The 25,938-nt window shown below is 60.2% G+C and overlaps 3 protein-coding genes across 5 annotated transcripts; 2 read left to right on the top strand and 1 right to left on the bottom strand.

Annotated features, from left to right (window-relative positions):
- The first annotated feature begins 339 nt into the window (after positions 1-339).
- On the top strand, positions 340-5,879 carry NLRP6 (NLR family pyrin domain containing 6). Its single transcript, XM_040255235.1, has 7 exons — positions 340-619; positions 777-815; positions 1,057-2,770; positions 3,619-3,711; positions 4,736-4,906; positions 4,983-5,150; positions 5,599-5,879. Exons 1-7 carry the CDS (start codon positions 340-342, stop codon positions 5,735-5,737), a joined length of 2,604 nt encoding a protein of 867 aa, XP_040111169.1. The 3' UTR covers positions 5,738-5,879.
- Positions 5,880-6,008: 129 nt separating this feature from the next.
- On the top strand, positions 6,009-13,518 carry PGGHG (protein-glucosylgalactosylhydroxylysine glucosidase). Of its 3 annotated transcripts, none has more exons than XM_040255432.1 (14): positions 6,009-8,021; positions 8,278-8,561; positions 8,920-9,130; positions 9,205-9,640; positions 10,143-10,262; positions 10,627-10,758; positions 10,954-11,065; positions 11,239-11,311; positions 11,505-11,641; positions 11,772-11,905; positions 12,024-12,119; positions 12,193-12,290; positions 12,365-12,576; positions 12,649-13,518. In XM_040255432.1, exons 2-14 carry the CDS (start codon positions 8,303-8,305, stop codon positions 12,702-12,704), a joined length of 2,076 nt encoding a protein of 691 aa, XP_040111366.1. In that variant the 5' UTR covers positions 6,009-8,021; positions 8,278-8,302; the 3' UTR covers positions 12,705-13,518. The 3 variants fall into 3 exon arrangements, with proteins under 3 accessions (XP_040111366.1, XP_040111367.1, XP_040111365.1); XM_040255433.1 differs by having other exon boundaries at positions 6,009-8,044; XM_040255431.1 differs by having other exon boundaries at positions 6,986-7,975.
- Positions 13,519-15,660: 2,142 nt separating this feature from the next.
- Positions 15,661-17,164, bottom strand: IFITM5 (interferon induced transmembrane protein 5). Its single transcript, XM_040255480.1, has 2 exons — positions 16,778-17,164; positions 15,661-16,139 (listed from the first exon to the last, which is right to left on the bottom strand). Exons 1-2 carry the CDS (start codon positions 16,967-16,969, stop codon positions 15,927-15,929), a joined length of 405 nt encoding a protein of 134 aa, XP_040111414.1. The 5' UTR covers positions 16,970-17,164; the 3' UTR covers positions 15,661-15,926.
- Between the last annotated feature and the right edge of the window lie 8,774 nt (positions 17,165-25,938).

Here is a 25,938-nt window from a genome sequence, read left to right as displayed (position 1 = left end):
AGGAAGGCGCCCCCTAACGCTGGGGTCAGCGGCGGCCAGTGCCCGCCTGGGAGTAAGTCCATTTCACCACCAGACCGCGATGCGGTCGGCGGTGTGAAAGCCTTGGAAAGCCCCGGAGGAAAGTCCTCGGTCGCGGTCCTCGGAGGAGAGGACGACCCTTCCGGCAGAGCGCTCTTTCAAGCGTTGGCCTGGAGCCACCTGGATAGATGGCGGGGTGGTGGGGGGGGCGTCAAAACCCCTGCTGCTCGTGGGCGCCCGGGGCTGCGGTCGGACACGACGGCGAGAGGCCGGGGTCACGGGGGCGCGGGCCCCTGCTGACCGCGTGCATCCGCCGGCAGCATGGAGCCCCGCGCTGCCGCGGCCCGCGAGCTGCTCCTGGGCGCACTGGAAGACCTGAGCCAAGAGCACCTGAAGCGCTTCCGCCACAAACTGCGGGACCAGCGGGCGGACGGTCGCAACATCCCGTGGGGGCGGCTGGAGGGCGCAGACACCTTGGACCTCGTGGAGCTGCTGGTCCACTTCTACGGGCCGGAACGCGCGCTGGACGTGGCCCAGAAAACCCTGAAGAGGGCAGACGTGCGCGACGTGGCGGCGCGGCTCAAGGAGCGTCGGCTGCAGAGTGAGTGCCAGGTGGGGCTTCACCTCGGCCTCTCCCGCCTGGGCAGGTTCCTCTGGCTTCCCCCAAAGAGCATCCGCGTGCCCCGGGGCCCCGACCCCTGACGCTCCCTTCCGCACCTCGCCCGGTCCGCGGGACCCACCGCAGCTCTCCCTTCCAGGTCTCGGCCCCAGCTCCCCGGCGCAGCTCTCCGTCTCCGGTAGGTCTCTCTCGGCGGAAAGCGCAGGCCCCGAGCTGTCCGGACACTTCGGGTGTCCTCAGTCACTCGGAGGTTCTGCACAGCTGGCCCCGGGGAGGAGCGCGGAGAGGGGGTTGTGAGGCAACAGGGGAAACTGAGGCCGGAGCCCGCCAGGGAGGGCAACGGGCCCCGGAGCGGCACTGACCCAGCGCCCCCCCGACCCCTGTTCCCCTGCCCTCCGTCCGGCGCCCCCTCCCCGCAGAGTACAAGAAAAAGTACCGGCAGCACGTGCTGCGGCAGCACGCCAAGGTGAAGGAGCGGGACGCCCGCTCAGTGAAGATCAGCGAGCGCTTCACCAAGCTGCTCATCGCCGAGGAGCCGGAGGCCGAGCGCGCCCGGCGCTCAGACACCCACACCTTCAACCGCCTGTTCGACCGCGACGAGGAGGGCGAGAGACGGCTGACCGTGGCGCTGCAGGGCCCGGCGGGCATCGGCAAGACCATGGCGGCCAGGAAAATCCTGTATGACTGGGCGGCCGGCAAGCTGTACCACAGCCACGTGGATTTCGCCTTCTTCCTGTCTTGCCGCGAGCTGCTGGAGCGACCGGGCACGTGCAGCCTGGCCGACCTGATCCTGGACCAGTGCCCCGACCGCGAGGCGCCGGTGCAGCAGATGCTGGCGCAGTCCGAGAGGCTGCTGTTCATCCTGGACGGCGTAGACGAAATGTTGGCACCGGAGCCGGCCGAGGCCGCGCCCTGCAGAAACCCCCACGAGGCCGCGAGCGGCGCGCGGGTGCTGGGGAGCCTGCTGAGCAAGGAGCTGCTGCCCGCGGCGCGCCTGCTAGTGACCAGCAGAGCCGCCGCCCCCGGGAGGCTGCAGGCCCGCCTGTGCTCGCCGCAGTGCGCGGAGGTGTGCGGCTTCTCAGACAAGGACAGGAAGAAGTACTTCTACAAGTTTTTCCAGGACGAGTGGAAGGCGGAGCACGCCTACCGCTCGGTGAAGGAGAACGAGATGCTCTTCTCCCTGTGCTTCGTGCCCGCCGTGTGCTGGATCGTGTGCACCGTGCTGCGCCAGCAGCTCCAGCGCGGCCAGGACCTGTGGCGCGCTTCCAAGACCACCACGTCCGTGTACTTGCTCTTCGTGGCCAGCGTCCTGAGATCGGCGCCCGCCGCTGACGGGGCCCAGCTGCAGAGAGAGCTGCGCAAGCTGTGCCGCCTGGCCCGTGACGGTGTCCTCGGGGGCAGGGCGCGGTTCTCGGAGGAGGACCTGGAGCGCCTGCAGCTCCGTGGCGCCAAGGTCCAGACGCAGTTTCTCAGCAAGAAGGAGGTGCCAGGCGTGCTGGAGACAGAGGTCACGTACCAGTTCGTTGATCAGAGCTTCCAGGAATTCTTAGCTGCTCTGTCCTACCTGCTGGAGGATGAAGGGGCTCCCAGGGCAGCTGCTGGCGGCATAGAGGCACTTCTGCAGGGGGACCCGGAGCTGCGCGGCCACCTCAAGCTCACCACGCGCTTCCTCTTTGGGCTGCTGAACACAGAGAGGATGTGCGAGATCGAGCGCCACTTCGGCTGCACAGCTTCAGAGCGCGTGAAGCAGCATGTCCTGAGGTGGGTGCAGGACCAGGGCCAGGGCGGCCCTAGGGCGGCGCCAGAGGGGACGGAGGAGATCCCGGCACCCCAGGGCACCGAGGAGTCAGAGGAGGAGGAGGGCGAGGAGCTCGACTACCCTCTGGAGCTGCTCTACTGCCTGTACGAGACACAGGAGGGCGCATTTGTGCACCAGGCCCTCCGCGGCCTCCCTGAGCTGGTGCTGGAGCGAGTGCGCTTCAGCAGAATGGACCTGGCCGTCCTGAGCTACTGTGTGCGGTGCTGCCCGGCAGGGCAGGCCCTGCGGCTGGTCAGCTGCAGACTGGCCGCCGCGCAGGAGAGGAAGAAGAGGAGCCTGATGAAGCGTCTGCAGGGCAGCCTGGGTGGCAGCTCGTGAGTCTCCAGGGCAGGGCTGCCCTCTTCTGCGGGCCCTCCGTGTGGGCCACGTGTGCCAGAGCGTCTTATGTCCACCTGGGCCTGGGGAGCGTGTCCAGACCTGACGCCTGCTCCCCAGAGGAGAGGCACGACCTCATGGCTGGTCTTTCTTACCTGCTCAAGGCAGCTCCCAATGTCCATCTTCTTCCCCAGGGTGCCTTCACCATGTTCCCCCCCCCCAGCATCCACGTCCAAGGCAAACCTCCCTCTCCCACCACCGACACGAGGCTTTCTCGTAATGCTCTCTGGAATACGCCACACGCACTGTGCTCTGAGCCTTTGCTCCTGCCGTTCGTTCCACCCGGGGCACTGCCTGTCCTCAGAGCCTCTCCAAACTCTCCTCTCTGCAGCCGTTTGGCCTCAGAAGTGCCCCCACTGACTACTGTGTGCCATGACATCTGCCCGTACCCCTCTCCTCCGCCAGACCCTCGCCTTCTGGGCAAAGCTCGTGCCATCGTTTCTGTGCACTTGATTCCAACCCAGCACCTGACTGAGGTGCTCAGCATCTGTTGGGACAATGACCGTCAGGATGTTGACAGGGGGTGGGGCTGGGGACGCCCACTGCGGATGCCAGGACGGACCCGCCTGTCCCACGGGACTCACACAGACAGCTTCAGTGGGGAGGTGGATGAGGTCACAGAGAAGTGGTTTCACTCTGGGTTCGGGATGAAGAGGGAGGGGGTCCTGGCCCAGCTTGAGGGTAAGGGCAGAAGCAGCTCCAATGTCTCGGAACTGGAGGAGGGAGACCTTCTCAGGACTGAGGGGCTGGAAGGGGCAGGGACCTTCACCTTCTTTTCTCTTCATAGCTCTCGAGCCACCACGAGAAAACCCCCAGGCTCCCCCCTGCGCCCACTCTGTGAGGCCATGATCGACCGACAGTGTGGTCTGAACAGCCTGACGTAAGTGAACAAATCCCAGTCCTTCCCCTGGAAAGGACACAGAGCAGGATACCCTGGGCAGGGGCAGAGGTATAGCCCTGTCTGGGGATGGCTGACCGAGGGGGTGCTGAGACAGGCTGAGAGCCTATGGTCCCCTGGCAGGATCAGCAGGCTCTGCCCACACAGGATAGAGGAGGGAAGCGCTTGGGTGCTAGTTAAAACAGAGGGTTTGGCCCCTGTGTGAGCGGGGAACAGAGTACGCTGAGCTTCTGGAAGAGGGATAAAGGCCAGACTGTCATTTCCCTTCCCCGGGAAGGCTGCTAAGAGCTACTGGATACTGCTGGGTGGTCCTTCTGGATCTCAGAAGAGTTGTGGAAGGTGTTCAGGGCGCAGGCTCTGAGGCCAGTCTGCCTGCCTCTTTGCCCTTGGCAGGCCAGTCTGTCTGAGCTTCAGTCTTCTCCCGGGGAATGGAGCCTGTAGCTTCCACCTCAGAAGGGTGATGTGAGAATTACTGAGGCAGTAGCTAGTATGTAATCTTTTCAATTACTCTTCACTACCACCAAGTAAGCAGAGAGTAAGATACACTATACTAATTAGTACTGATTAGGTATGGTGACTTAAATACAGTCACGTGTCAATGCTGACATGGTAACTTAACTTGGCATAAACATCAGGAGCCCATCAATTCTGCCAAACTAACTGCATGGAGACGCCCATCACAGCATTATTTATAATGGTAAAAAAAAAGGCAGAAATGACACACTGCCCAACTGTTAGGGACTGAATAAGCTCGGTCCCCTGTACTGGCTGGATAACTATGTGGAGTTAGACACGTTGAGAGCAAGCTCATGGAGAATGTCCTAAGAGACAAGGGGGTGCCGTCCAGCGAGTGCTCACGAGGTGTGGACGCGGGTGGCAACTGCGCGGGAGCGCTCTGTGGGGCCCAGGGAGGCGGGTGTGGAGCCAACAAGTCTGCGGACCGAACCTCAGCCCCCCGGGAGCAGGCAGCTCGCCCACTGCGGACTCGTGTGCTTCTTGACCACAGGCTGTCCCGCTGCAAACTCTCTGACTCGGTCTGCAGAGATCTCTCGGAGGCCCTGAGGGAGGCCCCAGCCCTGGCAGAGCTGGGCCTCTTCCACAATGGGCTCAGCGAGGCCGGCCTGCGTGTGCTGAGCGAGGGCCTGGCCTCACCTCAGTGCCGCGTGCAGACACTCAGGTGAGGAGCAGCCCGGGAGGGACCGAGGGAGGGACCAGGGCTCCCACAGCAGCTCCTAAGGTCAGCCCTCCCCTAGGGTTCAGCAGCCAGGCCTGCAGGAAGCACTCCAGTACATGGTTGGCAAGCTCCAGCAGATCCCAGCACTGACCACCCTGGATCTCAGTGGCTGCCAGCTGTCAGGACCTGTGGTGACCTGCTTGTACACCACCCTAAAGTGCCCAGGATGCCGCCTGCAAACCCTCAGGTGGAGACAGGGCTGGGAAGGGTGCTGAGAACGCAGCCTCTCAGCCTTGGGCTGGGGTGGGTGCCGGGGCTTCCCCCACATCTTGAAGAGGAATCTCTCCCAGGGCCCTCCTGAGGCAACCCCACTGTAACTCAGGCCCTGGAGCCCCACCCTCTAACTCCCTGGCTCTGGCCCCGGGCCTGGACCGCGCCACTAGCTCAAATGCCCACTGCCAGCCGCCCGTGCCCATAATCTGGACCGGCGGCCCTAAGCCCCCCTTGGCGCCCTGAAGGCTCTGGCCCCCAGCCCCTGCCCCTTCCCCTCCCTCTGACAGTCCCCGACGGGCCACCTCCTGTGACCGCGTGCCCTTGGCACAGCCCAGCACTGCCCCTGCCGCTGCTCCCCAGCACTGCACCCGCAGGCCCCCTCCCTCACCAGCCCCGTTGCCATTCTCTGCGCACTGCTGCAGGCTGACCTCTGTGGAGCTGAGTGAGCAGTCGCTGCAGGAGCTGCGAGCTGTGGAGACAGCAAACCCGAGACTAGTCATCACGCACTCGGCGCTGGACGTCCACCCCCAGCCCCCCGAGGTGGCCATCAGTGCCCTTTGAGGTCCTGAAGGCCAGGACTAGGGAGGGATCTGGTCAGCCCTACAGAGCAGACCTCCCCATTTCAAGGGCGAGAGGATGGTGCTCTCTGCTCTGGGCAACCCTTGAGCCTGAGGGGCCCGGGGCAGGCAGGTGGGAGACTCAGGTGGTGTGAGCCCCGTGTGCTGACAATAAATTCTCCTTGGGATTCAGGCCTGTCATTCTCTGCTGCACTTAGCCAGGCATCCTCACGGGTGCTCACGCCCTCGCCTTTGTTCCCCAGCCCATCTGAATGGGGCAGAGCCACAGCCCCCATTTCCAGGGTGAGCTGGGGGAAACAGCTGGATTCTGGAAGCTCTGATGGGAGGCTTGGCCTTGACCGGCAGGGACAGCAGCAGACAGCCTGAATCTTCAAGTCTTCTCTGCTCAAAGCTGCTGGACTCCGCCAGCTTCTGAGGCCCTAGTCAGAAGGGCCTTCTGGGTCCCTTCATGTCCCCCAGACTTCCTTCCATAACCCATTTTCAAATCCAGTTATTCATTCCACAAAACAGACAAAGTATCCTTGCCCTCCTGGAGCTGGCATTCTAGGCAGCTGATAAATGCTGTGGAGGGAGGAAAAGAAGGCGTGGGGGATGGAGCCAAGGGTTTTCTCTAACCTGTAAGGGGTCTGGGGCAAGCTAGGGAAGACAGGGCACTTGAAAATGGAAGGAAGTGAGGGTCAGCCTAAGGATGTCTTGAGGAAAAGGCAGTGGGACAGCAAGTGTAAAGGCCCCACAGCAGCTTGGCCTGCTGTTAACGAAACACCACAGAGCAGGTAGCTGACCAACAACAGAAGTGTATTTCTCACAGTTCTGGAGGCTGGGATGTCCAAGGTCAAGGTGCCAGTCAATTCGGCCTCTGATGAGGACCCTCTTGGTGCAGATGGCTGTCTTCCAGCCGTGTCCTCACAGAGTAGGAGGGAGCTCTAAGGCCTCCTCTTCAGTTCAGTTCAGTTCAGTTCAGGCGCTCAGTTGTGTCCAGCTCTTTGAGAGCCCATGGACTGCAGCGCACCAGGAGTTGCAGCTTTGCTAACTCCCGGAGTTTACTCCAAATCTCTTCTTTATAAAGGCACAAATCCTACTCTTAACTGCTCTTGACCTAACTATGTACCAAAGGCCCCACCCACAAACACCATCACAGTGGGGATCAGAAGTCAACCGATGGATGTGGGGGGGACACACTGAGTCCACACTAGGGAGCCTGCTTGGGATGGTGCAGAAGCAGCAGGGAAGCCAGGTAGCAGCTGTTGCGGGGGGCGGAGGGGAGGGCCTGGGCGGCTCTCCTGCCAGTAAAGTGGGCTCCGCTGCAGGCTTTGAGCACACCCTAAGCACTCTCAGGCTGGCTGTGGCTCTGCTCGCAAGAGCTGTGGGGCCACAGCAGGCCTGCACCGACCCAGGAGGGTGGCCTGGTCTGCGAGGAGGCGGCGCCTGTGGATGGGGAGAGCCGGGAAGGGGGCCTGGTGGGGGCCCTGGGAGTGGGGATGGAGGGGCCTGGGTGCGGGATGGTGAGGTCACCATTGCTTGTGGGCTGGAAAGTAGGAAGGCCAGGTTTCAGGCACAGGCTAAATCTGACTGTCTGGTTGGGCCAGTGGTCCCAGCACAGTCATTTGGGTCAGGCCGGGGTTAGAGAGACAAGGTCCAGACAGGCCCAGGAAGCTCAGGAGCTTCCAGAGGCAGGGAGGCACATGGAGAAGATGGAGACTGAGGCGCAGAGCCAGCCAGTGGGGTGGGGACAAAGGAAGCGGGACTCCAGAGGAGAGCTCCGGCCCCACCGCTCCTGCGGGAGGGCGGGCAGGGAGAGAGGAAGGAACCGGCCGCCGGAGAGGGGGACCGGCCGCCGGAGAGGGGGACCGGCAAAAGCCCGGTCAGAGCCTCCCTGGAGAAGCCTCAGCGCGCAGCTGGAGCTGGGCCTCTCTCCGCCCGGCCTCGCAGGCTGGGCCGCCAGAGGCGCCCGGCTCGCCCTTCGCCCCCTCCTCGCGCACGCCCGGGGGTGGGGACGCGCGTCTGGCCCGCCCCGCGCGGCCCTGGGGCGGGGAGCGCGGGGCCTTCCGGGGGCACGGGCACCGCTGGCTGCTTCTCCTCCTGCGCCTGAGCGGCAGCGCCCGCTGGAGCCGAGGGACGCGGCAGGACTGCGGACCCAGAGACGGGGCCTCTGGCCCGCCTGCCCGTCCCCTTCCCCAGCTGCTGGCCGCACCCCGCCCTGTACTGACTGGGCTCCAGGAGGGTGAGGCCCGCGGGCTGAGGCTCCGCCCTTCCTGCCAGCAGGACCGGTCCGTTGGGGTGCGGCCCTGAGGTGGGAGCTGGGGCCTCCGTTGGGTGCCTGGATCAATAGTGGGGGGGTGGGGGTGAGCATCTTCTGGGGGAGGGTGTTTCCTGGGGCGGCCTGAGAAAATCGGGGCCACCCAGGTGGGCACACGCCTCTCCCTCCACCTCTGGGGGCATTATTCAAGTTCCAAGGAGAGCTTTGGGAGTTACAGAAAACAGAGGCCCAGCCCATTGTGGGGCCTCTGACCCCCGCTTTTGCAGGCCCCTCCGCGGAGTCACCCTTTCCATGGAGGATGCTGGCAAGGACGCCACCAGATTCACTGCCCATTCTCTGCCCAGTGACCCCCGGCTCTTGGCCACCGTGACCAACGCATACTTGGGCACACGCGTGTATCATGAGACCCTGCATGTGAGCGGTGTGTACAATGGGGCTTTGGGGGATACCCACCGGGCCGTTCTGCCCAGCCCCATCAATGTCCAGCTGGAGGCCCCTGCAGGGACGGGAGAGCAGCTAACCAAGACCTACGCTCTGGACACCAACACAGGTAGCCCCCGCCTGCCCCCCGCCGCCCCCGCCCCACCCCCACCCCCGCCACTGTTCCCAGGGAGCAGAAGGCCAGACAGGGGCCCCATCCCAGCGCCTCCTCACTCAGGATGCCAGCATCCCGAAAAGGAGGCTCTGGGAGGCTTCCAGCCGGCGGGCCTCCCAAGCGAGCCGGAGCCCGGCAGCCCCCATGCAGCTGCTGCTTCCCTAACAGGACAGCTGGGGCTTGGAGGGGCTCCCTCACTGAAGGGGGAGGGGGACCTCATTCCCAGCCCACAAAGGCCGGCGGTTTGGAACTGTCCTCGGTGGCCCCAGGCGGGTGTGAGGATTGCCCCGTCTTCCTCTCCACCCTTTCCCAGGCTCCTTCCTGCACACCCTGGAGGGCCCCAGCTTCCGCGCCTCCCAGCGGATCTATGCCCACCGCACACTGCCTCATGTCCTGGCCTTCAGTGTGTCCATCACCCGCCTGGCCAAGAGGAGCTGGCCCGTCACAGTGCGGCTGCAGTCAGCCTTCTCCCCAGAAAGTCCGGACCTGGACCTGCATCTGGGTCCTGACTTCCAGGGAGCCCGGTGAGGAGGGGCCGGGGCCCGGCTGGGCGGCCAGAGGAGAGGCTGGTCCCTGATTCACAGCTGCCCTCCCGCAGGTACCTGTGCGGGCGCACCCTCACCCCCGAGCAGCCTGGGGGTGCGCGGCAGGAGGTGCACATGCTGTGGACGCCGGTGCCCCCCGCCTTGACCCTCGGAGAAGGGCAGGAGGACGCGACGTGGGAGTTCCTGACGGTGGTGGGTGGCAGCCAGGCTGAGGCCCAGGCCTGCCTCACAGAGGCCCTGCAGCTGCAGGCCAGGCACGCGCTCTACACGGCCCACGCCCAGGCCTGGGCCCAGCTCTGGGCGGACTGTGGCCTGGATGTAGAAGGGCCACTCGCCCTGCGCCAGGCCCTGCGTGGCGCCCTCTACTACCTGCTCAGCGCCCTGCCCCAGCCCGGGGCCCCAGGACGAGGCTGCCACGGCCTCAGCCCCGGGGGCCTCTCCAACGGGAGCCGTGGCGAGTGCTACTGGGGCCATGTCTTCTGGGACCAGGTGCGCCGCCCCATCCACGCGCTGCGGGCCTCTGCCCGGGTGGGGCTGCGGCTCGGGAGGCCTGCTGGGGCAGCAGAGGCGCAGAAGGAGGGGGGCTCAGACCAGAAAGTGCGGGGGCCCAGAGCTACGCAGCTGCAGGACACCTGGCCGGGGCGGGGGGTGCTCCCCTCTGGGGAAGGAGTCACTGTGGAGAGGCCGAGGAGGCCGCGGAGGCCGCGGAGACTCTACCTGGGGAAGCGCACGGCCCGCAGTGTGCTCTGGAAAGAGCCCTGGGGCTGCTGAGGGGAGGGAGGGTGGAGGAAGGTGAGGCAGCCAGGACCAGGTGACCGCGGGGCCCTCCGTCCGCTCCCCACACCCAGACTCGCGGTGCCCACCGGGTCTGAGGAGTGTCTTTGGGGGATGCGGCCGTGGGGTTGGCGGGACAGACCCAGGGGCGCGCTGCAGGAGGAAGCTGGGTGTGGCTGCGGGGAGAGACCGGGGCTCCTCCGTGGCTGTGCTCCAGGACCTCTGGGTGCTCCCCGGCCTCCTGCTGCTCCAGCCTGAGGCCGCCAAGGCTCTCCTGCAGTACCGCATCCGGACGCTCGGCGGGGCCCTGGCCAATGCTCGGAGCCTGGGCTACCAGGTAAGGGGCCCCCAAAGGGCCTGAGGCCTCACAGCCCTCCCAGGCCCGAGCCCCGAGCCCCAGGCCCCCCTGTGGGCGGGACCCGGACGTCCTGGATCCCTCCCCCAGCCTGTACTGCGCAAGTGGGAACAACAGCCCCATGGCTCCCCTCGCTGCCCTGCCCCGGGGCAGGGACACAGTAGATGCCAGGCGGAAGCAAGCTGGCCCACAGCAGGGACACCGTAGGCACTCAGAGCCCTCAGGGCCCCACAACAGCCCTGCCTCTGTCTGCCCTCCATGGCTGAAGGCTGGCAGCGAGGGGAAAGGGGCAGGCTACCCCTGGCCCCCAGGAACGCAGTCATCTGCTCCATCCCCCAACCCCCAGGGAGCCAAGTTTGCCTGGGAGAGCGCGGGCTCTGGCCTGGAGGTCTGCCCTGAAGCCATCTACGGGACCCAGGAGATCCACGTCAACGGGGCCGTGGTGCTGGCCTTCCAGCTGTACTACCACACCACCCAGGTGACGGGCCACTGCGCCCCCCAGGGCCACCCTCCACGCTGCACGACTGCCTGTCTGGGTCTAGCCCTGTGGAGCATCTCGGAGCCAGGCCTGCACTCCTGGGCGCTCAGAAGGGCGGGCCTTGACGAGAAGTGCAGTCACCGGTGGGAGCTCGAATCACAGGCGCCGTGGCCTCTGACGTGGCCCTCCCCTCAGGACTTGGAGCTCTTCCGAGAGGCTGGTGGCTGGCACGTGGTCAGGGCTGTGGCTGAGTTTTGGTGCAGCCGTGTAGAATGGAGCCCTGCGGAGGAGAAGTACCACCTGAAGGGTGAGAGCGTGGCCGTCGCGGGAGTGTGGTGGCGGGCAAGGGACGTGGAGCGTGGACAGTCACGAGTGGAGGGGCAGGCAGGCACGTGTGGCCGCCAGCCCCACAGTGGCGACTGGGCCGGGGCAGGTGCCTAAGCCCCTCCATGAAGTACCATCTTGCCCTTCTATGCCCAGGAGTCATGCCCCCTGATGAGTACCACCCAGGGGTCAACAATTCTGTGTACACCAACGTCTTGGTCCAGAGCAGGTCAGACCCCACCCCGCCTCCACCGAAAAGCGGAAGGAGTGTGGTGGCTGCCCCCTCCCCCTGCCTCGCCTCTGCCCCCTCGCCTGTTCCCTTCCCCCACGTCCCCTGCCCCTCCCCCTCCTCCCCTGCCCCCTCCCCTCCTCCCCCTGCCCCGACCTCCGCCTCACCCCTGCCCTGCCACCTCTGCTCCTAGCCTGCGCTTTGCTGCTGCCCTGGCCCAGGACCTGGGGCATCCTGTCCCCAACCAGTGGCTGGTGGTGGCTGATAAGATCAAGGTGCCCTTTGACCCGAAACTGAACTTTCACCCTGAGTTTGATGGGTACCAGCTTGGTGAGTGGACTCGCAGCTCCTTCAAGGCTCTTCTCTCCTCCCAGAGGGTCCGCCCTGGACGCCCCCTTCCTAACAGAGCAGTCCCTGCCCTGCCGCCACCCCTTCAGCAGCACCTTGCCCTACCCCCCAGGAGAGGAAGTGAAGCAAGCAGACGTTGTGCTCCTGGGGTACCCCGTCCCCTTCCCCCTGAGTCCCCACGTTCGCAGGCAAAACCTGGAGATTTATGAGGCGGTGACGTCCCCCCACGGCCCCGCCATGACCTGGGTAAGGAGAATGTGCGGCGTGGGGCGGTGGTCCTCACAGCACCTTGGCGTTGTCCCACTGGCCTCAGTATCCCCTCCCCCTGCTGTGGGCCTCATGCCAGCATGTCCTCTGACCCCAGAGCATGTTTGCGGTGGGCTGGATGGAGCTGAAGGACCCAGGGCGGGCATGGGCCCTCCTGGAGAGGAGCTTCGCCAACGTCACGGAGCCCTTCAAGGTCAGCCTGGCCCCAGCCTGGACCTCCATGCTCACCACGCCCAGCCCTGCCCTGACCGCCTTGCCCCCTGCAGGTGTGGACGGAGAATGCAGACGGGTCAGGTGCTGTGAACTTCCTGACGGGCATGGGGGGCTTCCTGCAGGCGGTGCTCTTTGGGGTCACGGGGTTCAGGTGAGTGCAGCGGCAGCAGAGGGCGATCGCCTGCTGCCCCCTGCCCTCCTCACAGAGCCTTCCCTTCCCCCAAGGATCACCAGGGCCGGTCTGGCTTTCGACCCCATGTGTCCGGTGGGGGTCTCTGGAGTGTGCGTCTCTGGCATCTCCTACCAGGGGAGCAGGCTTGACTTCTCCTTCTCTGCGGGCCTCGTGACAGTTGAGGTCACGGCCCAGGCAGGGCCCTGGGCCCCCTCTCTGGAAGCCGAGCTGTGGCCGTCGCGGGCTCGGCTCCCCCTGCCTCCAGGTAGGCACCCCCCAGACCCCACCCAGGGCGGCCCCAGGGTGCGCCTCGCCCCACAACGCCGTCTCCCTGCAGGACGCAGAGTGTGCTTCCCCTGCTCAGCAGGCCGGATACAAAGGTCAGGCCTGTAGGCCGCACGCGCTGCCCCATGAGCTTCCTGGGAGGCTTTCTGAAGACATTGAACAGCTGCCCCGAGCCCACAGGCCCCGCTCTGGGACACCCTTGGGCCCTGAAGTTCCACGAGCCCCTCCTCAGGCCCCCTCCCTGCAGACGGCCAGGGCTGTCCCCCCTGGCCATGCCCCCAACTGGTACCCCCGAGTGGCTGTACCCACCCCTTCTCAATGCCCTCCTGGACCCCCTCCCACCTCCATGTGGCAGCCGGGCTCCCTCTGGCCTGAGTTCAAGCCTCTGCCTCTAGCCGAGCCCCCAGTGACCCCCGTGGACACTTCCCTGCTGCTCAGCCCTGTCTGCTCTCACCCCCTCGTGCCCTTCCCGTGGGGCCAGTTCTGCAGGGAAGACTGAGGCAGGTGCGGGCCTCGCTGGGGAGGACCACGGGGTGCAGGGCGTGGGGAGGACTTAGGACCTGGGCTGCAGCTTCACCACAAAGGACTGTGTGTCACGCGCTTGAGCCCAGGCCCTCCTGGATCGCCCGGGGGCCCAGCATGCTCAGTCCTTGGCTTGTCTTGCCTCTGGGCCACTTCGGTCACCTCTGACGGTCTCTGTCACGTGCCTTCCTCGAGGACGGAAGGGGTGTGGGGTGCGGAGCAGGGCCCTGCTCCCCCGCCCCGACCAGCCAGAAGGACGGGGCACGCGGCCTCGGCCGAGGCTCCACCTGCCGTCTGCTCCAGGCCTGAGCCCCCCAGCTGGCACAGCTGACGGGCTTTCGGGTCTTCCAGGGTGGGACGACGTCTGCTGGGGGAGTAAAGCTCGGTCGGTGCTGGGCAAGCTGTGTCTGTGCTGAGGAGCCGACGGGCACCCTCCTGAAAGGGAGGCTCTCGTCAACGGTCAGGCTTCCGTTCCCTTGCTCATGTGGAACAAGTGAGTGAGTCCCATCACGTCTGCACCTGCCTCCCTCCCCACCCCACCACCGCCCACCGCCGCCTTCATCTGGCAAACTACTGCTCTCCGTTCTCAGTGGAGAGTTAGCCCAAGTTCTCCCAAAAGCAGATACCAGCAGGTGAACTGGGATAGACTAAAGCCCCTGAGGAAGAGAGGACAGGGGTGGCGGAGGAGCTGGGGTCACCAGGGCCTGCCTGCCTGCGGCTGCAGGGAGCGTGGCCGAGCTACAGACCAGCTTCCTGAGTGCACGTGGCCTCGGAATGGAATCAGCGCTTGATGGGGCTCCCCTGGGTGCCCACAGGCTCTCATTCAGCCGCTGGCAGTGCAACAAAGGCCCAGGAGGTCTGCCGGAGCCAAGCATTTAGGCCACGGATGGTCCCCATGAAGCAGACACTTGCCTTTGCAGCCCTGGAGCCAGATGTGGGCACAGGCGTTGGGTGGGGCTGGCAGGCGGCGCTTTGTCCACAGGACTGACATGCCCTGACATTTCCCCAGGCATCTGTGCCACGCGTGTGCGTGTGTGTGTGCGCCCACCTGTGCGGGGGAGGGGCAGCCCTCTGAGGGGCCTTAACAGGGTGGCAGCACGTGTGTGCTGCCTGGCTGGTCCAGTCTGTGGCAGCCCACTGCCTGAGCTTGACCAGGCCCCTTCCTGGGGCAGGAAGCATTGCTGGTGACCTTCACCTGTACCTGGCTTGACTGCACGTTCTCTGCCCTCACACCTGGGTATGGGCTGGACATTCTGCTCCCCTCACCAAATGTGGGGACCAGCAGACCATCCCCTGCTTGGAGACATGTATTCGACCGCACACAGGCTAAGCCCAGCTCCCAGCCTCTGTGTCCAGCATGGGTTGTTCCCTTCCTGGGTCAGACCTGGAGCTTAGTGTTGAAACACTGCCTCCATGCTAGTCTTAGTGCTGGCCTTGTCCTTGGTCCAGTGTAGGACCAGCGCCCAGGAAGGGGCAGAACTCCACCCCAGGTCCCTCCAGCACAGCCTCTGTCTCGGGGTGGCTCAGAGCAGCACACACTCGGCAGGGCCCGGGGCACCGCTGGCATGTGATGGAGACAGCTGGGCCACTGTTGGCTGTCACAGGGGGGGGGCCACTCCAGGGGCACCGAGTACAGCAGCGCCACAGAGACCTCCACCCCCAGCCCAGGCCCGGTGGGAAGGGACCATGGGTGGGGTGCTCAAAGCCCTGAGCCACCCTGTGGTTAAGGCCCCTGCAATTAGCCTGCCCTGTCATTGGCCTGGCCACAGCAAGGCCCCAAGGGCCTCGCCCCCAGCCACACAGTGTGCGTGTTCAGCAACCCCTTCTCTGGATCTGGTAGGGGGTTGCATAGGGAGGTAAAATGATACGAGAACATGAACGTGTGCCAAAGACACTTAGAAGTGTCCTCACCCCAAGTGTCCCTCCCTGTATGATCGTGCGTGTGGGGGGTGCTCCTGTGCCTGTGTATGTGATAGGCGTGTGCACAGACGGTGGCGTGACCGTGCCTGTCTGCTTGTGTGTCTCTCTCCAGCCCCCCTGATCCAGGAGGGAGGGAACCCACTGCTGGGACGGAGATCAATCAGAATTAAAGGAATGTGAGGTCAGGAGGACAGCGTGACACAAAAAGAAGGTCAGCACAGGCCCAGCCACAGACAGGAACATGCAGGGCAAGGACGGATCTCACTGGCCAGGGACTCCCCTTAACACGCGTGCACACACGCTGACTCAAGGATGGGCACACACGTGGACTCGGAGACTCACCACACATGTTCTGGAAGAGAGGCCACTAAACCACAGCGTGGCAGAGATCAAAAGCCCAAGTTCCCCAGCTTCATTCTAAAATACTCAGTCGCCTCCGCCCAGAAGCCACAGGCTGCCTGGTGCCTGCACGAAGGGGACAGTCAGGGCACGGCCAAGCCAGCGGGACAGAGCGGCCCCCGCGGATGCTGAGGGCGGTCCAGGGGGACTGGGCGCTGGTGGTCCCTAGGGTAGCTCCCCTCAGGAAGATGCCCTCCCCAGCCCAGCCAGGAAGTCCCAGAAGGCACTTTCTGGAGCCAACTCCTTTTAATTGAACAGCCGAGCCTGGTGAGTGGGGAGGGAGGAGCTGGCCCGAGGGCCGGGGGTTAGGGAACTGGGGGCATCGAGCTGAGGGGAAGCCCCTGAGGCCCGAGCGGAAGACCTTCAGAGCCAGTTCCCGGGCTAGGGCGGGGGTGGGCCGCAGCCCTGTAGATGGTCAGAGCTCCAGGGGGCTGGGGTAGAGCCCTGGGGTTGGGGTCCCTGATCGGGACAGGGACAGGGCCCGGCCTGTCAGTCATAGTCGGCGTCATCGAACTTGGTGCTGAAGAAGGCGGCAGAGCCCTTGGCCAGCCGAGACAGGTGCAGGGCGCCGGTCACTACCAACACCAGGAGCAGGAGCGGTGGCACCAGCGCCCACATCGTGGCCAGGATGTTGTAGCACTTGGCCTTGGAGCCGAGACGCCGGGCTGCCTCCAGATCTCCAGCCACCTTCTGGTCTCGGGCCTGCGGACCAGCAGCAGAGCCAGGGCTCTACCGGCCTGCGGGGACTGGGGGCCCCGCCACCCCTGCCCCAGGCAGCCACTGGGTCCACAGCTTGAGGGACCCTGCTGGACCCAAAACCTGGATGGAGGGGAGAGGCCTGAGGGGATACTGTCTGGGCTGGACTCACTCCCTTCACTGCCCCCAGCTGGACACATGGGCTTGACCTTCCCTGGGGGGTCTTGGGTGGTAAAGGGTTCAGCCTAAGGTGGGGCTGAAGGGAGCCTCTGCACCCTCCCACTCCAGTTAATGGACTCAGTGGCCATCCCAAGCCAGCATCTACCTTCCAGGACTCCCAAGGGTAGGGAGTCCTCAGTGGTGCTGGGAGGCCGCCACCGCAGGAGCTGAAGCTAGGGCGCTGTGCTAACAGGAGCCCCACGTGTGAAAAGCCCCGTTTGAAAGAAGCAGCCCCCTTGGGTTAGGCCGGATCTACCCTGGGTCCTTTGGGACAGACTAGACCGCCCCCCTTCATTTTTATGAACAGCAGTCAGAAGCCCTGGTCGGGGGCAGGCCTCCCCCCACAGTCAGGCTGTAGGACACCCAGCAGAGTCCTCCTGCACCCCGGCTTGATAATCAGCCCCCACGAAGCACGCCAGGCCCACCTTGATGGAGTAGGCCAGTGCCAGGAAGCCGAGGCAGCACAGGTTCAGGTAGAGGGTGCTGAACACGGACCAGATCAAGTGGTCTCGAGGTGGGGGTCGCGGCGCCCCCAGCGCCAGGGCCGTGTGGGCGCTGCCGTCAGCCTTGCGGGGCGTCGGGGCCCCGGGGTCCTCGCGGGGGTACGACGTGTCCATGGGTTCCAGCGCCGTCGCCTCGCTCGGACTCCTGCTTCGAGGGTGGGCGCCCCGCCGCTTATAGCCCCCGCCGCCGCCCGGCTGACCGGCCCGCCGCTAAATATAACGACAAATGATAGCCCGCCGAGCGCCGCCCCGCCCGCGAGCCCACCGCCCGCCCGCAGGGAGCCCCGCCCCTCAGAGAGCTGCCCCCTCGCCGGGAAACACTACCCCACGGGCTGCCGGCGCCGGGGAGCCGCCAGAGCCCCTCCTCTCCTGGGGTCCAGCTGGGAAGCCCCCATCCCAGGCGGCCGGCCGAGGCACGCGCTGGCTGCGGTCTGCCCACCAGAGCCCCCTCCCCCGCGGACAAAGGCGGGCGGAGGCGCCGGGTCAGGGCCGCTGTGGCTGGGTGCCCGCCTCGGCTTCTGCTGCCCGCCTCGGCTTCTGCTGCCCTCGGCAATGCCCAGATCACCGCCTGATCAGCCGTGTCCAGCCTTACGGATATGACCGTCCCCGTGAGTGCCGGTGGGAGGAAGCAGGCCACGTCCAGGTGGAACTGGACGGTGCTAAGGAGAAAACGGAGTGTGGAGAGAGAAAGCCGGGGGTGCGCGTGTTGGGGGGCGGGCTGTGATCAGGGCCCTGCTGTTGGAGGCTGCAGGGAGCCCTCCTCCCGCTTGGCAGGCAGTTGCGGCTCAGGCTGGTTGCTTCTTCCTCCCCAGTCCAGAGCTGTTTGTGGGGGATGAGCTTTTTATGTCTTAAGCCTGGTCTCATCTCCCTCCAGACGGCCCAGCAGCATCTGTGTGCCTGCGAATCAGGTGTATGTCAAGGGCCACACTGGATGTGAGAGTTGGACCATAAAGAAAGCTGAGCACCAAAGAACTGATGCTTTTGAACTGTGGTGCTGGAGAAGACTCTTGAGAGTCCCTTGGACTGCAAGGAGATTAAACCAGTCCATCCTAAAGGAAATCAGTCTGAGTATTCATTGGAAGGACTGATGCTGAAGCTAAAACTCCAGTACTCTGGCCCCCTGATGCAAAGAGCTGACTCATTGGAAAAGACCCTGATGCTGGGAAAGATTGAGGGCAGGAGGAGAAGGAGAGGACAGAGGATGAGATGGTTGGATGACATCACCGACTCGATGGACATGAGTTTGAGCAAGCTCCAGGAGTTGATGATGGACAGGGAGGCCTGGGGTGCTGCAGTCCGTGGGGTTGCAGAGTCAGACACGACTGAGCGACTGAACTGACTGACTCAGATTGATATAACCAAGTGCCCGCTCCGTGGAGGAGGGCTCCTGGGCTCTCCAGCCTGCTCCTCTAAGGGAGACCTCAGGCTCCCAAACCTTCTGTCTGAGTTGGGACTGCTATAGCTAGTGCCCAGACCAGTGACTCATAAGTAATAGAAATGTATCTCTCACCTTTCTAAAGGCTTGACGGTCTCAGATAAGGGTGCCAGCGTGGATGGGCCCTCATTGCAGACAGCCTGCTTCTCCCTGCTCCTCACTGGTGGAAGGAGCTGAGGCAGGGACCCACCCTCATGACCTTCTAGCCTCCTGACACCATCACTTTAGGGGTTCAGTAGGAATTTGGGGGAACACAAGCGTTCACTCCACTGTACCCTCTGCGCAGTCCCCGCCCCGGCACAGGAGGTGGCCACTGGCCACCTTGCGCGATGGCCCTTTTCTGCACACTTTACCTGCCGCTGGAAGATGTGGGCGATGACACACATCGTCTTCTTTCTCTCGTCAGAGCCAATTTATCCTCTGCCTATAAATCTTTGAGCAGCCCTTCAAGAAGCTGTATCAGATGGGCCTTAATCTTTGTATTACTCATTTCTTAAAGGAGTTTTGATCTATTGGGCTTTAATTATACGTCCCTCACCCATCCAGCTCCACCCATTCCCCTGCCCCTTCTGCCCCTCACACCAAATCCACTTGGTCCCACTTCCAGAATGGGCAGAGTCTCGGTGCCACTGAGGCCAAGTCAAGCACGCTTGCCCTGGGTTAGCGCAGCCACTCTGCATTCCCTCTACAGCAGCCAGAGCGGGCTTGTTATAGCAGGAAGCACAGGTCCATCCAACTTCTTTGACTCAGGAAGTCTGCTTTCAGGCCTACCTCTTATGCGATCTTGTCTATTTGGAATACCCCTCGCAAATGGCCTTTCTATTCTAGGCTGTTTACTGAGACTTCGCCATTTTTGAGATGTACCCAGCTTCTGGGGCAGCAGTTCTTAGATATAAAATAAACAGTTGTGCCAGCAGGTGGCGAGCTCCTTTCTTATATCTAACCCTTGGGTTCTCTCTGAGACGAACTAATACCTCAAAAGGACTTGCCTCTGAGATGCAGATTGGGCGTGATTCGTGGTGTACCTCGCTGCTCAGTTTTCTTGGGTTTGATGAGCAATCTGGAGGCAATACAACCAGTTCTATAATCAACCTACCCTAACATGTGAGTCCTTAGGTCAGGAGGCAAGTGGTGTAACAGCTCTTAAATGCTTAATCTGCACTCCCAGTTTTTGCTGCTTGTTTTTCTAACTTGCCAATTCTGTATCCCCAGTAGGCCTCGCACCAGGCCCAGTCCAGCTTAGACTGGCAGTGACTCATTTAGAGATCCAGTTCAGTTTTAATGAGACCCAGCCTGATGGGCAAACACCAACAGTCCCTAACATGGAGTCTGAGGACTGGGGGAGTATTGGACCAGCAGAACTCCACACGTGAAGAGTGCAGCCGGGGGCTCCACACCCACCAGAAACTGTGTTGGGACTCACAGTCCCCACCTAGGTGCTGAGACAGATTCAGGGCGCTGGGGTTTTACATCCAAAATAGGGAACTCTGAAAGCTGCGGCTGGGGGGCCCTCCCAGTGAAAGACTGGTTGCCCAGTGCAACCAAGGCAAGGCTGTGGGTGCCCAAGGGGTGGGGGGCGGGTCTATGTCCCCATTGTCCCAAGACGTCCTCCTTCCCAGCCTCATTAGGAAAGGTACATCCTTCACACTCAGATAAATTCAGATCTCAAGTCTGGTCCAGAAGAGAGAAAGGTGCTGTGAGGACGTGGTCCCCTGGTGGGTGAGTGGCCGGCCAAGGGGCCTGAGCTGAGGGAGGGTGGGCCCCGGGGCTCCTGGGGAGGCTGAGAGTCTGGCAGGAAGAGATGGAGGCCCCAGGAGTGGGGGGCCCACCGGGCACTGGCCTGCTCAGGCCCCAGGGGATGGGCAGGGGTGGGTCCCCATCGGGAAGGATGGGCTCTGCGGTCCAGCGGGGGGCCCCTGAGTCACGGCCCCTGGCTGTCACCTGGACCCTCACCACCTCCCCTCCCCTAGTCTAGGGACCAGAAGATGGCGGCCAGAGCCACGCTGCACTGCCAAGCGGCTGGATGTCTGCGCCCCCTTCTGACCATCAGGGTGATTGTTCTTGTGTGTGCAGACCTGACCGCCACCAGAGGACTCTGTAGTTTGTGCAGGATAGCAGAGGCTATTGCCCATGGCAGGCACCCCACGGGCTCCCCTGTCCACTGCTGGTCCTGCCCCTGGGGCTGTGGCCCTGCCCTTGTCCCCACCCTTTTATAAAGCAGTTTATACCTGAATAAAGCAGTTGTTGGAAGGACTGATGCTGAAGCTGAAGCTCTAATACTTTGCCACCTAATGTAAAGAGCCGATTCATTGGAAAAGACCCAGATGCTGTGAAAGATTGAGCGCAGGAGGAAAGGGGGCAATAGAGGATGAGATGGTTGGACGGCATCACTGACTCAGCAGCCGTGAGTTTGAGGGAGATAGCGAAGGACAGGGAAGTCTGGCGTGCTGCAGTTCATGGGGTCCCAGAGACTTGGGCATGACTTGGGAACTAAACAACAATACCTGTCCACAACTGAATTCAACACGCGTGCTAAGTCACTTTAGTCGTGTCTGACTCTGTGCGGCCCTGTGGGCCTAGCACCACCTGGGAACACTCTCTTCTTACCTAGAGCAGACAGGAGGCTCCTTCCCCCAGCCTCCTGCTGGCCAAAGGCTCCACCCTTGGGAACCTCAGTTATGCGGAGGGCTGGCAGGGCAGCCAAGGAGAGAATGGCTTTTATGCTCAGTGGCTCAGTCGTGTCCAGCGCACTGTGACAGCATGGACTGTACCCCACCAGGCTCCTCTGTCCATGGGATGCTCCAGGCAAGAGTCCTGGAGTGGGTGCCATTTCATCCTCCAGGGGGTCTTCCCGACCGGGATCAAACTCTCGTCTCCTGCACTGGAAGGCAGATTCTTTACCACCAAGCCACAGAGGAAGCCCCAGAATGGCAGCGAATCTGAAATCTGTGTTGAAAACTCTACCTTATTGAAAGGGATGGGACTTTTCACACACAACACAGCTAATCATAGGGTTTCCCTGGTGGCTCCAGATGGCTCCAGGAGACCCGGGTTCGATCCCTGGGTGAGGAAGATCCCCTAAAGAAGACAATGGCAACCCACTCCAGTATTCTTGCCTGGAGAATTCCATGGACAGAGGAGCCTGGCGGGCTACAGTCCACGGGGTCACAAAGAGTCGGACGTGACTGAGTGACTAAGACCTTGGCTTGGATGGCTAACTATATGACCCAAAACATTTAAACCTATTCCCGTGTATCATATTCATGTTCCAGACACAAATTGATCCTATCCAGCATCGGAATTGGCACACATGTCAATTCTACCGCAAGACAGACGGGAGGCAGTAAAATAACAATGAAATCGTATCAAAGAGACGGAAAATAACAGCATATCTAGGTATAGTCAGAATCTCTTTCCTGAAGTCCTAGAAGAAAGTTTCACTGTTCTGCCTGATTCTCTCTGATGGGTCTGGGCATTGCGATGCCGTCTCATTTTGGATGTAACCGTGAAGTAATCTATTAACTGCACCTACACGAAACTGGAAACGAACAGAGATGGTTCTGTCATTTTTGAGACTGCATCCAAGTACTGCATTTTGGACTCTTTTGTTGACCATGATGGCTACTCCATTTCTTCTAAGGGACTCTTGCCCACAGTAGTAGATAATGGTCATCTGAGTTAAATTCACCCATTCCAGTCCGTTTTAGTTCGCTGATTCCTAGAATGTCGACGTTCACTCTTGCCATCTCCTGTTTGACCACTTCCAATTTGCCTTGATTCATGGACCTGACATTCCAGGTTCCTATGCAATATTGCTCTTTACAGCATCGGACCTTGCTTCTATCACCAGTCACATCCACAGCTGGGTATTGTTTTTCTTTGGCCCCATCCCTTCATTCTTTCTGGAGTTACTTCTCCACTGATCTCCAGTAGCATATTGGGCACCTAACGACCTGGGGAATTCATCTTTCATAGTCTTATCTTTTTGCCTTTTTGTACTGTTCATGGGGTTCTCAAGGCAAGAATACTGAAGTGGTTTGCCATTCCCTTCTCCAGTGGACCACATTCTGTCAGACCTCTCCACCATGACCCATCCGTCTTGGGTGGCCCCACACGGCATGGCTTAGTTTCATTGAGTTAGACAAGGCTGTGGTCCATGTGATCAGATTGGCTAGTTGTCTATGACTGTGGTTTTCAGTCTGTCTGCCCTCTGATCCCCTCTCTGTTCGTTTCCAAGGCAAACCATTCGATATCACAGTAATCCAAGTCTATGCCCCGACCAGTAATGCTGAAGAAGCTGAAGCTGAACGGTTCTATGAAGACCTACAAGACCTTTTAGAACTAACACCCAAAAAAGATGTCCTTTTCATTATAGGGAACTGGAATGTAAAAGTAGGAAGTCAGGAAACACCTGGAGTAACAGGCAAATTTGGTCTCGGAGTATGGAATGAAGCAGGGCAATAGAGTTTTCCCAAGAGAACACACTGGTCATAGCAAACATCTTCCTCCAACAACACAAGAGAAACCTCTACACATGGACATTACCAGATGGTCAACACTGAAATCAGATTGATTATATTCTTTGCAGCCAAAGATGGAGAAGCTCTATACAGTCAGCAAAAACAAGACCAGGAGCTGACTGTGGCTCAGATCATGAACTCCTTATTGCCACGTTCAGACTTAAATTGAAGAAAGGGAAAACCACTAGACCATTCAGGTATGACCTAAATTGAAGAAAGGAAAAACCTTTATGATCTAAATCAAATCCCTTATGATTATACAGTGGAAGTGAGAAATGGATTTAAGGGACTAGATCTGATAGATAGAGTGCCTGATGAACTACGGAAAGAGGTTTGTGACATTGTACAGGAGACAGGGATTAAGACTATCCCCATGGAAAAGAAATGTAAAAAAGCAAAATGGCTGTCTGGGGAGGCCTTACAAATAGCTGTGAAAAGAAGAGAGGCGAAAAGCAAAGGAGAAAAGGAAAGATATAAGCGTCTGAATGCAGAGTTCCAGAGAATAGCAAGGGGAGATTAAAAAAAGCCTTCCTCAGTGATCAATGCAAAGAAATAGAGGAAAACAACAGAATGGGAAAGACTAGAGATCTCTTCAAGAAAATTAGAGATACCAAGGGACATTTCATGCAAAGATGGGCTCAATAAAGGACAGAAATGGTATGGACCTAACAGAAGCAGAAGATACTAAGAAGAGGTGGCAAGAATACACAGAAGAACTATACAAAAAAGATCTTCACGACCCAGATAATCATGATGATGTGATCACTAATCTAGAGCCAGACATCCTGGAATGTGAAGCCAAGTGGGCCTTAGGAAGCATCACTATAAACAAAGCTAGTGGAGGTGATGGAATTCCAGTTGAGCTATTTCAAATCCTGAAAGATGATGCTGTGAAAGTGCTGCACTCAATATGCCAGCAAGTTTGGAAAACTCAGCAGTGGCCACAGGACTGGAAAAGGTCAGTTTTCATTCCAATCCCAAAGAAAGGCAATGCCGAAGAATGTTCAAACTACCGCACAATTGCACTCATCTCACATGCTAGTAAAGTAATGCTCAAAATTTTCCAAACCAGGCTTCAGTAATACGTGAACCATGAACTCCCTGATGTTCAAGCTAGTTTTGGAAAAAACAGAGGAACCAGAGATCAAATTGCCGACATCTGCTGGATCATCAAAAAAGCAAGAGAGTTCCAGAAAAAACTTCTGCTTCTGCCTTATTGACTATGCCAAAGCCTTTGACTGTGTGGATCACAATAAACTGTGGACAATTCTGAAAGAGATGGGAATACCAGACCATCTGACCTGCCTCTTGAGAAACCTGTATGCAGCTCAGGAAGCAGCAGTTAGAACTGGACATGGAACAACAGACTGGTTCCAAATAGGAAAAGGAGTACATCAAGGCTGTATATTGTCACCCTGCTTATTTAACTTATATGCAGAGTACATCATGAGAAACACTGGGCTGGAGGAAGCATGAGCTGGAATCAAGATTGCCAGGAGAAATATCAATAAACTCAGATATCCAGATGACACCATCCTTATGGCAGAAAGTGAAGAGGAACTAAAAAGCCTCTTGATGAAAATGAAGGAGGAGAGTGGAAAAGTTGGCTTAAAGTTCAACACTCAGAAAACGAAGATCATGGCTTCTGGTCACATCACTTCATGGGAAATAGATGGGGAACAGTGGAAACAGTGTCAGACTTTATTTTGGGGGGCTCCAAAATCACTGCAGATGGTGATTGCAGCCATGAAATTAAAAGACGCTTACTCCTTGGAAGGAAAGTTATGACCAACCTAGATAGCATATTCAAAAGCAGAGACATTACTTTGCCAACCAAGGTCCGTCTAGTCAAGGCTATGGTTTTTCCAGTGGTCAAGTATGGATGGGAGAGTTGGACAGTGAAGAAAGCTGAGCACAGAAGAATTGATGCTTTTGAACTGTGGTGTTGGGGAAGACTCTTGAGAGTCCCTTGGACTGCAAGGAGATCCAACTAGTCCATCCTAAAGGAGATCAGTCCTGGGTTTTCACTGGAAGGACTGATGCTGAAGCTGATACTCCAATACTTTGGCCACCTCATGGAAAGAGTTGACTCATTGGAAAAGACCCTGATGCTGGGAAAGATTGGGGGCAGGAGGAGAAGGGGACAACAGAGGATGAGATGGCTGGATGGCATCCCCGACTCGATGGACATGAGTTTGAGTGAACTCCGGGAGTTAGTGATGGACAGGGAGGCCTGGCGTGCTGCGGTTCATGGGGTCGCAAAGAGTCGGACACGACTGAGTGCCTGGACTGAATTGAATGCTAAACTGGGAAGCGCTGTCTATAAAGAGCACCGCAAACAAGGAATCGTGCTGTGCAGTAGGTTCTTTCCTGCTTCATCCCTGCTAGAAAGATGAAAGTGAGTCTCTAGTTATGGCAAAATGTAGCTTCCCTCCTGGAGAAGGCAATGGCAGCCCACTCCAGCACTCTTGCCTGGAAAATCCCATGGACGGAGGAGCCTGGTGGGCTGCAGTCCATGGGGTCGCGAAGAGTCGGACATGACTGAGCGACTTCACTTTCACTTTTCACTTTCAAGCATTGGGGAAGGAAATGGCAACCCATTCCAGTGTTCTTGCCTGGAGAATCCCAGGGGCAGGGAAGCCTGGTGCGCTGCCGTCTATGGGGTCGCACAGAGTCGGACACGACTGAAGCGACTCAGCAGCAGCAGTAGCTTCCTTCATTGGCCACACGCCCTTGGGCTGACATTCAGACTAAAGAATGCTTCACATCAGATGAAATTGGAGTGGTAGCTATAAAACATATTAAACACCAAAAGCAGCCCCAAAACACTGTGTTTATCCTGAACGAGAAGGGACAGTGTAAAAATCAACTGTTACCGAACTTACCTAGAGGGGTCTTTAAGACAAGTCAAACGAGTATTGTTCACCCTTCAGAAGGAAGGGAATCCACGCTACAGTGTGGATGGACCTTGAGGACGTGATGCTCAGAGGAGTAAGCCAGTCACCAAACAACGTGTCCTGTCTGACTGCACTCACACAAGGACCCTGGAGGGGCCAGACTGACTGACACAGGAAGTAGACGGTGGGCCAGGGGCTGCAGGAGGGCAGCGGAGGGGAGTGAGTGTTTCC

Source organism: Oryx dammah, unplaced genomic scaffold (genome assembly GCF_014754425.2).
Source record: "Oryx dammah isolate SB20612 unplaced genomic scaffold, SCBI_Odam_1.1 HiC_scaffold_15, whole genome shotgun sequence".
Lineage (NCBI taxonomy): Eukaryota > Metazoa > Chordata > Mammalia > Artiodactyla > Bovidae > Oryx > Oryx dammah.
The sequence above is the reverse complement of the archived record's forward strand: the minus strand, read 5'-3'. Positions and strand labels throughout refer to the sequence as shown.

Coding starts and splice junctions, on each gene's coding strand:
- NLRP6 (XM_040255235.1), top strand. CDS start 340: ATGGAGCCCCGCGCTGCCGCGGCCCGCGAGCTGCTCCTGGGCGCACTG. Junction 3,712..4,735: donor TGTGGTCTGAACAGCCTGAC/GTAAGTGAACAA, acceptor TCTTGACCACAG/GCTGTCCCGCTGCAAACTCT. Junction 4,907..4,982: donor TGCCGCGTGCAGACACTCAG/GTGAGGAGCAGC, acceptor GCCCTCCCCTAG/GGTTCAGCAGCCAGGCCTGC.
- PGGHG (XM_040255431.1), top strand. CDS start 7,233: ATGGAGGGGCCTGGGTGCGGGATGGTGAGGTCACCATTGCTTGTGGGC. Junction 10,263..10,626: donor CTCGGAGCCTGGGCTACCAG/GTAAGGGGCCCC, acceptor CCCAACCCCCAG/GGAGCCAAGTTTGCCTGGGA. Junction 11,906..12,023: donor ACGGCCCCGCCATGACCTGG/GTAAGGAGAATG, acceptor CTCTGACCCCAG/AGCATGTTTGCGGTGGGCTG.
- IFITM5 (XM_040255480.1), bottom strand. CDS start 16,969: ATGGACACGTCGTACCCCCGCGAGGACCCCGGGGCCCCGACGCCCCGC. Junction 16,140..16,777: donor CACTGGCCTACTCCATCAAG/GTGGGCCTGGCG, acceptor GCTGGTCCGCAG/GCCCGAGACCAGAAGGTGGC.